The sequence below is a fragment of the Malurus melanocephalus genome, unplaced genomic scaffold (assembly GCF_030028575.1).
Source record: "Malurus melanocephalus ecotype Western Australia unplaced genomic scaffold, MMel_1.1 scaffold_14, whole genome shotgun sequence".
NCBI lineage: Eukaryota > Metazoa > Chordata > Aves > Passeriformes > Maluridae > Malurus > Malurus melanocephalus.
The window spans coordinates 899,962-914,343 of NW_026623246.1; the positions used below are offsets into that span (position 1 = coordinate 899,962).

Genomic DNA, 14,382 nt, shown 5'->3' on the forward strand with positions numbered 1-14,382 from the left:
CTTAATGAATATATAATTTATATAATAATAATTCTTAGGCTATGAAAAATTCTCAGTAATTTTAAACTACTACACGAAACTGCCACACATGTTTATTTAAACAGGTTATTAAATGCAGGAATAGGAATAATTATTCTTCTTCATATAAACAGGAAACAGAGCTTTGTTTACAGAGCCTCCTTCAGCTCAATGTCAGTAGCACTGTGCAGTTAATATATATGGGGGTGTCATCCGAATTTTTCACTCAAAAATCAGACGTGAATGCGAGGTCTGCCTACATCACAGACACACCATCCTCTGCCACATGTAATCAGGTCAGGTACTCCAGCCCAAATGATTGGTGCTCACTGAAATGGTGGCCTTCATTTCTTCTGTCAGAAGACTATTTCTACCACAAGGTTATTTATTACCTTGCTCCCTTAATAATTAGAGACCTTCCTTCAAATACACACCTGATCAGCTTATTTATATTTGTTCCTATGTCCATCATTTTTTATGCCTTAAATGAAGTTTCTTCCCCCTCTCTCCCTTCCAATGACAGCCATGACCTCTGGTATCTTACTTCACTTTGCTAAATAAATCAAACACCTTTTAAATTTTCTCTTAATTCATTTCACTATCTTACTGTATTTCCACACTTTACCTGTTCCTGCCTGAATTCATCTTTCATGAACATAATGACCACAAATGCAAAATATTACATTTTCTGTATTGGAAAATTTCCACTCTTTCAACCTGAGGATTGTGCTTATCTTTCTCTTCCCCTCACTCCAGCCTATCACATCAGTGGCTCACTTGTAACTAATACACCCAAACCTTCCTCTTTGTTTGCTAATTCTTACTGCGTAGTATGCTGATTCTTTTCTATGCCACTRGCTTTGTACCATCAGCAAGCATAATTTGAATACTTCTGCTTTTTGTGCTAACATTAAAAAAAAAGGATTCTTGCRTGTCCTAGACTGTGCTGCACACATCACACCATTTCAGGACTACCTCTCTTCTTCAGTTCAACCTGCTAATGCCTACATATCAACTGCTTGGAATTCCCACTTTCCCAGCATGCTTCYGAAGAACCAACACATAGATTTTCCYGTTGTTTGACCTCTTTTYCACTCCTTGATAGGTGGTTTTACTTATCATCTTCTTTACATCTCAGACAGCACCAACCACGCAGCTGAACTTAAACAGGCTTAACAACTGTGGAATATAATTGTGAGTTATTTAAGACACTATTTGTATTCTAGTGCACTACTCTGAGTACCTTGCCAGTCTCCTTTAGTTGTTAAAAATAAATGCTGAAATACTCTTCAATAATATAACCCAGAAGCGGAATCTGCTCCATCACAACCTACGTCTGCTGCCCTGAAAGCAGCTGCTACATAATAGTGGGGTTCAGCACAACAACTCATTCCCAAGAAGCTGGGGAGATTGTCTCTACACAGAGGGCTGAATCAAGAGTGGATTTTTCCAGACTGTCACTGTTGATGAAATGGGGTTTTCAATTACAATGCTTAGCACAGAGCAGCCTGCCCAGGGAAACCTATGTTCCAATGCTGCCAAGCGATATATGCTCAGCGCTGCATTTGTCAAACCATTTCCTCTGCTAAGGGTTCATGTGTCAGTCTTGAAAATGACTTGCTCTTCTACTACCTTTCCTGATGGAAATGTGAAAAGTGCAACTTACTTCCTTTCACAAAACATCTTGTTGAGCCTCTCAACTCCAAATTGACTGCCTCGTGGGGAAAACCTCCTTTCTAGAGATGTAAAAATGTAGTGACTGTTCTATCGTAATTCTGCCTCACTGGAATATGGACGTCTAACWGGGAAACAACAAACATTGGATAAAATATTAAAACGTGATTGCTGCRTTTAAGGGCAGTGTAAAAGTGCACTCAGGACATAGCAATTTATTTTGTTTTAGCTGTGATTACACTATCAAGTGTTGATGTCTGCAACAGATTCGGCTGTGATTAAATCAAAATCACTGTTCYTTCTGTTACAGAAACAAACATGCAAAGAACAAGTTTCACATGAYGCTGGATGAAAAGCACATGAATAATTCCAGAAACATACCCAAAGAGCAGCTWTCTGGACTAACTTTGCTGTAAATGCCAGCAACCAAACCCATTCATTGGTACTAAGTGCACATCTCAGCTTTAACTCATCTTAATCAAATCACTAATTATCTTACAGAAATCCTAAGGAGCACCACAGAATTTTGTTCTTCATAGGAGCTYAATTTATTGTTTTCTTTCATTTATGTCTGTCTTCACTTATCTAAGTACATTGTGACCACTAAATCACACAATACATCATCTCTTTGTCAGTATCCTAGACAGAGAAGATCCTCTGAGAATATGCTTACAACATAAAGGTCACTCTGAAAGTTGACTAAATGCATGAATAAAAAATAAAACATTTAGTTAAGCCCTTTGAGGAGWCAAGTTTGCCATTACCCTTCACTGTTTAACCAAGTTCTTCAACTGTTTTTCCACACTATCATGACATCCTATGGAGAGTTTAATGGCAGCTCCTGAGTATACACAGAATCAAAGCCAAAATTCAGCTTACTAAAGTTCCAGAAAGTTACACAGCAGCGAGAGATTAAGAATCGTTATATACTTGGCAAACTGACCTATTTCCAAACGATGCTGTCACAGAATGATATGTGCAGTGGGTGTATTTTAGCCAACAAAAGCTAGCGAAGTGCCAAGAGCTGCTGAATTTCCTGTTAAGAATTAAGAGCCCCTCCACACACATTTTCCWCTGCAATATATGGCCCATCTTTTTRTCAGAAACAAGCCTTTCTTGAAAAATTAGGGTTGAAAAAAATCACCGGGTACCATTTCTCATGAAAGGTAAGGAAATTAAAGGAAATGAAAGACGCTTCAAAGTTAAGAACTGATCTGAGGGTCTTACTGGTTAACATGCTTCTGAAGTGCAATTCCAGTTTTATACTTGGTGCGTGCACACCATATAAAACAGGAGTGTGGAAATATAAAAGTATGCAAGACAAATGACATTTTATCTTTAGACATAATCATCCCTCATGGGTGTCATCCCTACTTATCAATTAATCACTAGGGCATGAATATCCCAAGACAAGGCTAAAAATGGGATATAATTTTTCACTAAATATGCTTGAAACAGCCAGTACCTTTCACAAAGGAAAGAAGAGGTTTGTGATCTATTTGGTAGCTGCTTCCCAAGCACAACCTCACAGAATCTGAATGGAGACCCCTGACATTGACTGCAGTGATGGTTTGTGCCAACCATCAGCAGAAACCCCAAGGTTTATTTACATGACTGCAAGTGAGTGCATTGCCAGGACTTACTGAGTTATTGCTTTCTSACCAAGTTAACAGCAACTGAGTAAACAAGAAGATCTAACCATGGCAAACACAAAATAAAATGTATTAGCATAACGCCCTTAGTGAAAATGTAACTTGGTGAGCCCCTGAAACTTGGCACTTGTGATTTTATGAGCCTACCCTCAACTGTCTCAGCTAGTCTAGACAATGTCAAACTTGTAAAATAAGAAAAATCAGTATTTCCAATCAGCTAACAAAAGCAACAGACATAGGCAACAAATATTGTCTCTGGAGCTCAAAATTCATCTGCCATACAGATGCATAGTTCAAAGTCTCCATCTTCCAGTATCTGAAAACAAACTTACTGGTCTGAATGGTCAGCTGCTAATGTATGTTCTATCTTCTCATTGCTGCATGCAAGGTTAGCTAAGCAGCATCCCATCCAATCATTCACTGAATTGTACTGCTTTGCCTCACAGTARAAGTTAAGCTGTCTGGATCTATCAAATGTTGGAAGATTTTCTTTTATTTTGGCAGAATGAGCGATAGAACACAGAAAAACTCAAGAATCTGACTTTCCTTATTTAGACACCCACAGGGAAAAAYACTAAATTCACATGTCAGCCTTGTGATTTGCTTAATAGGGAAAAAGGCACAGTACCTGTTCAGAGGCTCTGAAAGAAAAAGGCAGTTRAAGAAGCTATACAGCCATTAGAAGGAAAAGATCAAAATTCCACCACAAGAAAGCAGTTTTAATCTCTTCTGAGCATACAACTTATCTGCTTTTGTGCACAATAATGCTACTTGACCTGTCACCTAGACCATGACACTGCTTTTGAGTTTTAGCACCTACAACCAAATACAAACAGAGAAACATCTTTAGGACACGGCATCCCAGTAATTCTCAGATCACATATCTAGAGGAAATGAAAAATAAAAAAGACAGTATTTTTTCAGTAGGAAAATCCATGAACTCTCTTTATAGCAGGGGAAACAAGGAAAATCAAGGCTCAAAAAATTACTACTGGGTTGCTAACAAAATTATACTAATACTTTTAAGTTATGATTTAAATATAAAATKGTCATATGCTGAAAATCTAAAATTGACACCTAATTACTAACAACTCCATGCATTTGGTTTTCATCACTAAACTTTGAAAATTATGACACATTAATGTAGTAAGTTTCTAATATCAAAGCAGAAACCATGAATGAGCCACAGAAAGATTATTTGATTWTGATTTTTCTCCCTATAAATGACTATAGAATTTGATTCTGCTTACACTATTATCTACACAGGCTTCAAATATTTACTGTGGACAAAGTCAAAATTGGCCCATTAGCCAACAAGACACTGCTACAYCTCAGCAATGAACAAGAACAACAATAGTTAGACTAACTTAGAACAAAGAACAACAGCTGAGGTAACCAATGAATTTCTTCTCAATTTTGATCACACAAGGAAAGCTGCCAGAGCAATTTAACAAGCCCAGGGTTACATATTTTTAATCTTTTTTTTTTTTAATTATAGATATATAACAACATCTTCTGCCCCACCCTCTTCCCCACAAACCAAATATGGGTCAAATTCTCTAAACTGCACTCCAGTCCTTAAAATTTTGCTGTCTTCATGATGCCCAGAGTGGTCCCTGTGAGAGGTGCGTGAGGGTCCCTAACCCTCATTGCTCAGCAAACAGAAAAATAAAATTGACAACACAGGACAAAATTACAAAACATTCTCATGAAACCAAGATGCAGCTACACAATAAACAGTGGGGAGGTGATGGTCCAAGGAGACAGGCAGCTATCTCCCAACACCACTCTGTACTACAGAGTACTACTGGAAGAAGGGTGATGCAGCCTACTTAAATCTATGAATAAATCTGTCTTGAGAAMACATATTACAGTATAAATATCAGTTCTGAGACACACCATTTTTGCAACCACTCTCCCATCTGTGATTCTTTTCATYTAAAATTCTGTAAATGAAGAACAATGGCCTACAAAAGTCATCGTTGGGTCACTTAGTTTCATATAGAAATTTACATCTCAGTTACTTAATTGGAATCCCACAACTGTCACTTGTGAATACTCTTCTCTGGTAATTTTGTTCAGAYAGCTACAATATAAAAGGTTGTCAGAAACACTTCTGAATTATTAAAATGTATTTTTTAAATAAAGGCRAAATGCAAAAACTAACTTCCCAATCCAGAGGTTGTACTGTCATTGTACTACCTACTGCTCCTAGGGAGACAGCATCAAGATTGCTGCTAGACACTGAAAAATAACTTCCCATCTAAAGAATAACATGGAAAATTGTACATAAAGTAAGTATTTCAATTCAGTGAATGTTTAAAGACATTATTTCCTAAACCAATGCTTGGCATTTGTACATGGAATCTTGCATTAAAATGGAGAAGCCCCAGCACACACATTTATACTGTTGAAGAAAGAACTAGAACCTGTATTTGAATTAACTAAKGTTGTATACTTTTGCAAATCAGTCCAGATCAAAAAATATTTAAATTCTTGATATGTCTCAGAACATAACAACCTGCATTCAAAAAACATTAACAAATATCTATTTCAATCTACAAAGCTGTACCAAGCATACTTACAATTAGTACTTCTCAAAAGGCTTGTGACACTTGTTCTTTTACATCTTTCATATTACATAACAGCTCTTACAAATGAACAGAAAGTGCAGGACAGTATCAAACACTCTTTGTTCTTTCCTAACTTGTCAACATGACAGTTACCTTCTTCTTGGCAAAAGTCCTTAATACAAATGTACAGGCTTGCGTATTTGTCCTGAATACCAAGTTACTGATTGTATTATGAAAGATGTGTGCAGTTGGTAACACTTTGCCTGACACACTACAAGGAAAAAATATACAACACAGCTACAGTATATAATGTAATACTTACTATTTATATGTTTCTGAACGAATGTATTCAAAAACATGAGATACTCCCAGCTGGAACTGGTCAGCAATAGGGGTAACCCAAGGATTGTTCTCTGCTTTGAAGACTTGTTTTTGACCAGTCAAATCCAAATTACCTGAAAGAGATTAAATAAAACAACACATGAGAAATACTTGAAACATGAAAAATTTGAAAGAAATACCTTGCTGTGAATACAAAATCTTCTTGTTACAGAGAGTACATTCATAATAAAAGCAAATGTATTTCAATGTGCTCTGTTGAAGCATGGCATTGCAAAGCATTCCTCAATCCCTGCTCCAGAGGCTTTTTGGCTTCCCAGTGCCACACGTGTTGTCTGCACCGAGATCCTGCTCTGATCTGTGGTTAGWGTGACACACGCAAGAGCGAACCAACTGCACCATTCTTGTAACATGGCAGTTTTACTATTCTGTTGACAGGAAGACATAAGRGACCCATTATGGGCTAGCTTGACATTTTTTGTTTGTTCATTTTGTAAAAGTTTACTATCCAACCCCAAAACAGTGCATGCTYCACTAAAATTCCTCATGACTGTGGATACAAAGGGCTGAATTCCATGACAGTCTAGCCACTGAAATATTTTCTTGTGTTCTTTAAATTAAGAAATCTGTGGTACATTTTCAATTTATTTCTGTGAATTTTACAATGAAGAGAGGCCTACCCTTCCCCCAGAAATCTACAGTAACTAAACCACAATAAGATAAAATAATCTTTAACTATGGGGAACAAAACAAAAAATATTTACAGGGTATTGAAGACTAACTGAGCCAAGCTCTGGTGAAATCTGAAATCAGCCTGACACTGTATCTCTCAAAATGAAAGGGGCTGTGCAAGTGCAGGCAAGAGGAGCTGCTGCAAGCACTGCGCTCACTGCCCACTTTGGTGCACATTCTGCATGACAGCTAATCCTTGGCGTGCTCCTCTCTGTAAAAGGGGTTAAGACAATTAAAGACAGGCCATTAGGCGGTGTGAAAAGATGCCAAGCATCTCATCCCAGCCTATCCCGGAGTCACCGTTACCTTAACAAGCTCATGTGGCCGCCTGTGGCAGGCTGGGCTGAGGCGGCAGCAGGAGCATCCCCCACAGCCGTCAGTCAGGGGCAGCCGCCCGCCGCCGCACGCTTCAGTGCACCCCGGCTGCTTTATTAAGGGACTCGGCAGCCCTGTTCTAACAAGGATCAGGAAAAAGGATTAAGCACTGTGACAAAGAGRACCTAATAAGCTAGAAAGCTGTGTGTCTAAATCTGTGCTGGCTGAAGGCGTGGGCTGGTGCTCTCGCCATCCAGCTCTSACACGGAGGCTGCTGGGGAAGCTGGCCAGCGTGGCCATCCGCCCAGACCCTCTGACCGGGGYTGCTGGGAACACCATGTATCACTCAGGGGCTTGCTCTGCAACTGCAAATTGGATTTCCCATTTTCTTACCTGCAAAATATCCCGTGCATTGCTCTCCATTACTACTAACACTGTAAGCACACTGTAGGTGCTGCATCAAGGTAAAATGATCAATCTGTGTACAACTAATAAAACCAGTAAATTTGGGGAGGCAAGTTTTGCCCCGTTATGGGTCAAGTTGAATGCTGTTTACATGAACCAGCCACATGTGCCCAAAATCTCAGTATGTGGGGTCTTAGCTGAATCCTTTCATCCCAAGCTGTGTCAGTAATTTACCATCCAGGGAAGGCTGCTGCAAGTTTCCAATCCCACAGCACAGTGTGCCCACTTCCATTTTAAATACCAAATGGCCCATTTAAATGTAATGAATTGTAATAATCACTACTCTACTACAGCCAGAAAGAGGAAGTCTAACAGCAAAACCAGGACTGCTCAAGCAGAATAACCTCTACRTCCCCATGCCAACATAATGGCTTTATTTTCCTGTTTTTCCCCAAAACACATTGGAGGCAACTACAAATATTTCTTTTCACCTTCAGAGTGAAGAGGGAGGCTGAAGCCCTAATTAATGTAATTACAGAGGAAACTGGGGCACACAAAAATTCACCATTTACACCAAAATCCACCCCTCCCTGCCCAGGACGTCCTTCTGGGAGCCCTGCCAGCAGCAGCTGGCCTGGCAGCCCATCCCACCGGCCACCTAGGGCTGGAGCGAGAGCCTAGGGATTTTAAGTGAAAAATTTAATCAAGWGTGGTAGTGAGAAAAGGAACAACTTGTCTGTCCTCATGGCAAGCACCAGGCTCTCCGCAGRTGAGTGAAGGTGGGCTGCCCTACAGAAGGCAGGAAGGACAGGGCAACCAATGCTTTAAAATCCTCCATGTTTGATATCAAAATTTCCATTTGGAAATGAAGGACAGAAATAGGCAGAAAAATAAGCAGGATAAGAAGTTACAGGAACATTGCCCCACCTCATCAGAACTAGGGAAGAAATGGAATTTCACCCTCCTGCCACAAGGCAAGCCATTTGAGCACAAAGAAGCCATGTATTTAAAACTGGAGCTGGCTGGTCCCAGCCAGCTCTGGCTACTCCTGCTTCCAGGTGCTCCCAGYTCCAGCTAATCCCAGCTCTGCTGGAGCCCCTTTAGGCACTGGAAGGGGTTCTGAGGTCTCCCCAGAGSCTTCTCCTCTCCAGCTGAACACCTCCAGCTCTCCCAGCCTGGCTGGGACGGAAGGGAAATGTGTCACTCCTGCATTACCACACATTGCTTGAGGCCTTATCCTGGTGTCCTTTTTCTACTTACAACTAAAAAATCCATGCATCMAGGCTGTACCTAATTCTGTTCTGGCTGCAGGACATACAGGAGTCCCAACAAGGCCAGAAATTTCAGTAACATCTCAGGGATTGTATGTCCTGGGGTAGCCAAGCCCCCAGGAGCACTGCATGGACCCTTGTGCTGCAGTGCACAGGACAAATCTAGCAGTGTGGAAGAGATGACCACACTGGCCTGAAGCAATGGCTCTGGCACCAGGCTCACTGCAGGAGTGTTGAGCAACTGGACCGCTCACACCTGTGTCCCTACCCGCCCACCCCAAAAGTTTCTCTGCCTAGGTGATTTTTTAATGGCAGCACCATGTTAGAAAATGCTGTTATTCCATCCCTGCAGCACTAGAGTTAGGGAAAAAGCCATGGCAGATGTGCCTTCATGCATATTGTCTAACGGCAGCATCAGCAGAACACCATCCCCAGGGCTTTGAGGAATTTATATACTGYTCTGCTACACAGATCACATCAAATCCCTCAGATACTTTTAGTAAGCAAAATACAGAATTACTGCTAGTAAAACTACAGCACCGAAGATTCAGTCACAAAATATATTAGGATTGGAGACTGCACTGGGCATTGCTGTTTTGCTCTTTCCATGCACATCTGCCTATTAAAAAATATGAATTCTGTAATTTGGCATTATCATTTGACTAAAATTGTATTTCTTCATTATGAACTTAAGGTTCTTGCTATTTTGTCATACTGAAASAGATCAGCTCCACTGAAAGGCATCACAGTCATATGCCTCCACTAAGTGAGGAGAGGCAGGCTACCTTCAAGGTTAACCAGCACAGCCCTTTTCCTAGGGCACAGAAATATTTTTCAATTTTTGAGTGCTTCTAAAATTATTCTAATACATAATCAAAACTAGACATCCCAGAACCCAGGTTTAAYATGCTTAAAGAACCTTCTAATTTCTAAGTCCAACAGATACTTTTTTGACTCTATCTTGAGTAAACACAGAAGGAGGACTGCAAAGTAGGCACTGTTGCTACCAGTAAGACAATGAAAAGAGAACAGAATCTGGAAAAGGATAGAGCAGAGATCTAGCAACTGACTATGGTGGASGACCTGCACAGAATGACCAAAAGCCTTCTAAAAAGAGCCATCTGTGGGGTCTTAGAAATGCCTGACCTTGGTACTTTTATTTCTGTCTCAGTACTCATTGTATCTAAGATACTACCTGAAGTTTGATTGGATCGCTGTGACTTCTTTGTTTACCCCAACTCAAAACCAAACTGCTCCTAATGCCCAGCTACTAAGTTGTGCACACCTGGAAACTATCTGCCCAAAAAGAACTGGCCAAAACTCTCGATAGMGGCCACCTGGAGCTACAATAAACAGATCTACACCAAAACTCTTGAAAATTCAAGTGCAAAATCAAAGTATGGGTGTTTTAATTTTAGTGTATTCTAACTTAGGCCACCCATTAACTAAAATTACCTTTTATCACTGCTTAAATTCAGAGCTTCTACAGCCATGGGTGGGCAGAAAGGCCACTTGTATGACAATGGGCACAYGTCATCCTGTGAAACATTTAAAGGAAAAGAAGGCAGCTACAGTTTCCTGTTTCAATGAATCTATCCTGCACTTGAGCTAAAACAAAATCGTTAATGTTTCTGGTTGTTTTCCTGCAGTGCTGCTGAAACAAGAAGTGGTTTGTGTGAACATTAATGTTTTGCTCAAATGCCTGCAAAGGTCAGAAAAGAGCTCATAAAAGATAATAAAATGCTGCCTCCCACAGTCGTGTTTGCAGAGAGTGTCACAGCCAGTAATAATAACACCTACCACTTTGGCCAAGGATGCCTTCACATTTCCCAGGTTATTCCTGTCCATTAGATCCAGCTTGCAGGCACTCTGTACATACAAGTACAAGCCCCTCATCCTCTTGTGATGTATGATACACAAAGTGTGTAATATTTACCCAGTGGATATTTATTGGAGGTAAACTAAGGAATTATTGTATTCCAGTAAGGCATTACTTCAATCCATATGAAAGGAAACAGAATGAACGCAAACCTGGCTTGTCCTTTCCACTTGAATGCCCCCTGGCAACACTTTAAATACTTTCAAAAATTAAAAGGTGAAATTAAGTAATTAAACAACTCTGACATTTGAGAACTGAACATTGGCATTCAGCATAAGAAACATGATCCTAGCTGTAAAATGCCAGATCAACGCTTCTTTGTAATGGTTTAAATTCATCCCCAGTGGAGCTTCATTAAAATCAATGGGTATAATTTTTAGCCTCTATACTGTTGAGTTTCACATCTGTTGATACTCTGACTCACCTCCCAGCCGATACACACTGCTTCACTGACCTCAAGGAGAGTCCTCAAGCTGTAACACTTTCCTTCCAGTGATTCCTCTTAAGACKGCAATTTAAATGTTCTTTCCCTTTACAACACAAAGATCTTACTCTGTCATACATACGACATGAAGAACAAAATTAGTTTTAGTAATTTATTTAGATACAAATACCTTTGAATCCTGTTTTATTAAATGCTAAGTAAGGGATCAATTCACTGCACTAAATTTAAACTTAGGTTGTACGTAAAAATATGTCTATCCTGGCTTGTTTTAGATTTGCTTTACACTACAGGGCTTATAATTTTTATTACTTTTGTGACATTTGCTTTGTCTCAATAGAGAGAGAATGTTTTAAGTGTGGAGGTGGAAGAAATATCATGACTATTATGCCAAAGCAATTAATTGTGAATGATGTCTTAATATCTATGTAAAAAAATGAAAATAGTTATACAAATGAAAAATTATACAAAGTGTAATCAAAAGCCAATGATTTTTATCCCAACCTTAAGCACATGTCAAGTGATGCACCAGTAACTGATACCATTCCTATAAACAAGTAAGATTGTCTCTGCTTTGAAGACCTCTATCACTTTTGAAGGATTAATAACGAAGACAGTAGATTTAAACAGTATTTATAAAGGAGCAGTAAGACAACAAAGAGCAAATTCTTCTTGTACCTAAGTGAAGCGTGACTCAATCTCTCTGGAACCAGCAGAAATATTCATAGAAATATTCAGTATGATAAACAAATCTACATCTCCATATGTATGTCAAAAATACCCATTTGCTTACTGATGGGCTTCTATGTACTGAGAGAGAATAACAAGGTTTAGTAAATCTAAACCTAGACTGAAATGCCTCCAGAAGATCAATCYCAGCAACACTTTTGCCCTCTTACCCCTATATTCTTACACTGGAGAAGGTCTAACAATAACACGTCAAGTCACCAGCACTTTGGAGAACCCTGCAATAGCATTTGTAGTGGTTCTACATAACAGGGGAAAAGTTCAAGTCTCATATAATAAGCAATCAGATTCCATACATTGAAGAGCATCCATCAGACAGAAGCAGGCTGGAAGCCTTWCCCTGGCCCCTTTCCTAAATGCACTGATAGGAATGCCTGCAACCTCACCTGTGAGTGAAGACAGGAAGCCTCAGGGTAAGAGAAGGCTGAGGGAGCAATCTGAAAGCCAAACACTGAAGCCTAAGTCCCTCCTCAGTTTTACAATAACTTTCAGGGACATAAAATAGGTTTTGCAACATGTTATTCTTACAAGTACTCAGATGTAAATTATATTTTCCAATAATGAGTTCAGAGATGAAACCCCAACTTCAGCATTCACCTGACTAAATCTAACAGTAGATCTCTGTGTCAGTTCAATAACTGAAGAGCTCAAAGACATTTCAAACAAAAAAATATCTGGTCTGAAAAACATCAGGAGATGGAGACTCTGCCAGTTGTGTCGTGTTCTAAGGGTTCATCACTGTCAAAATACATTCTTTATTTCAGYGTTGAACTAAGCTGACTTAGTTCTGAAACGCTGCTGCTCCCTCTGGCCATTTACAAGAGAGAAAGACCACCTGTGCTTTCTTCTCATGGAGTGAGTGAGGATCAGCAGCCAAGTGTCCTCTCTTCAGTTTGATAGGTTAAATAAAAAGTCTGGTTACACTGTGATCCCATAATAGCCACTCCATTTGCCTCAACTCTTAGTAAAAGGAACACAGTGAAATAAATAAAGTAAAAGCAGACTAACTAAATCTTGAATTCTTTACCCTTGATGTAAATGTAAAGTGATACAGGGAAAACTGGTACAGCCTCAGCTACAGCTATTGCAATTCTATGGGAAGAGAGTTTTACACTCCAACACGTTTCATAGGAGAGAGTGTAAAACAAAGTGAATGTAGTCCTGAGATATTTATACAAAATTCTGGCATCAAAGCAAAGGTCAGACAGAATCTTTATACCGAAGTGTAATGGGAAGTCTGACACTTCAGAATGTGCCAGGACTGAAGATGAAGCCTGAGAAAGAGAAGGGGATGGATGAAATGCTGAACTACTACCTTAAATCACACTTCAGGTATTAAGTACAGGCAGGTTATAGACCTAACCTGACTGGGCAAACTTGCATTTCTATATTTAGGTGACAGGAGGAGTGGTTAACTCTCTGTGAACAAGGGGAGAGCCCTGGAAATTTCTACCATCACAACACACAACAAACCAGACCCTACCAGGACAATTAACAGAAAGAGTAAATAATAATTACAGCCATGGATGAAAGCCATAAAGCAGGAACTTATTCAATGCAGCACACAAGGTAGTCCTCACCTAACAATACTCTGCTAATGGCTCATACTGCCACATGAGAAATCAGGCTGTTTCAACAGCTAAACTCCACAACACGCTGCTTTCAGGTACCTGGGCAACCAGCCCAGCTGGTGCCCTTGCCTTGGTAGCTAAGAGAAAAGACTTTTCTCATTTTTAAGAGAAAGAGCATTTTAACAAAAATCCAGTAAATTACTTCAAAATGTACTTTCAACATGTATTTTAAAAATATATTCCAAATTATTTATTACTTATGACTTGATTAATTTCTCCCACATTCCTCACGTAAGAGCAAGACATTTATTAGACGACCTACAAATACTGCTAAGTTTCACTGATTTCTTTCTTTGAAAGGTGACAYGTTGTGCTGGAAATACCATTTCCTTCGCTGTTCTGTGTAACAAATGTCCAATGCTGACTGGGATCCCAAGGGGCAAACCAACAGTCACTGCTAAGTGYTCCCAGTGAAGAGCCCAAGGAATGCACTGCACAGCAGATGGGTTTTGAAACAAAGGAAATTAACGTGATGTCAAAGTAGTTTAACATCAAAGACACTTTAATGGCACAGGAAGTATTACAGGCTTAGAGGATCAGCATCCCAATTTATTTTGAAATATATTGCACATTTTTTCCAGCATGAGAAACTCCCCTGAGATTCTCAATTACATGGGAATTCAACAGAGCATTCTCTTTTTGAAGGGTCCCTATCAGATCAAAATCTAGTTAATTTTAAAAAAATGACTTAAAAAAAGATTCAC

At 39.5% G+C, this 14,382-nt stretch overlaps 1 protein-coding gene across 1 annotated transcript in view; it reads right to left on the reverse strand.

The window, feature by feature from the left end:
- Positions 1-14,382, reverse strand: part of RSU1 (Ras suppressor protein 1) — a 102,156-nt gene that overhangs the window by 54,707 nt on the left and 33,067 nt on the right. Inside the window, exon 8 of the mRNA XM_057383317.1 lies at positions 6,240-6,372. Within this exon, the coding sequence (XP_057239300.1) occupies positions 6,240-6,372 (133 nt within the window). The remainder of the gene's footprint in view (positions 1-6,239; positions 6,373-14,382) is intronic.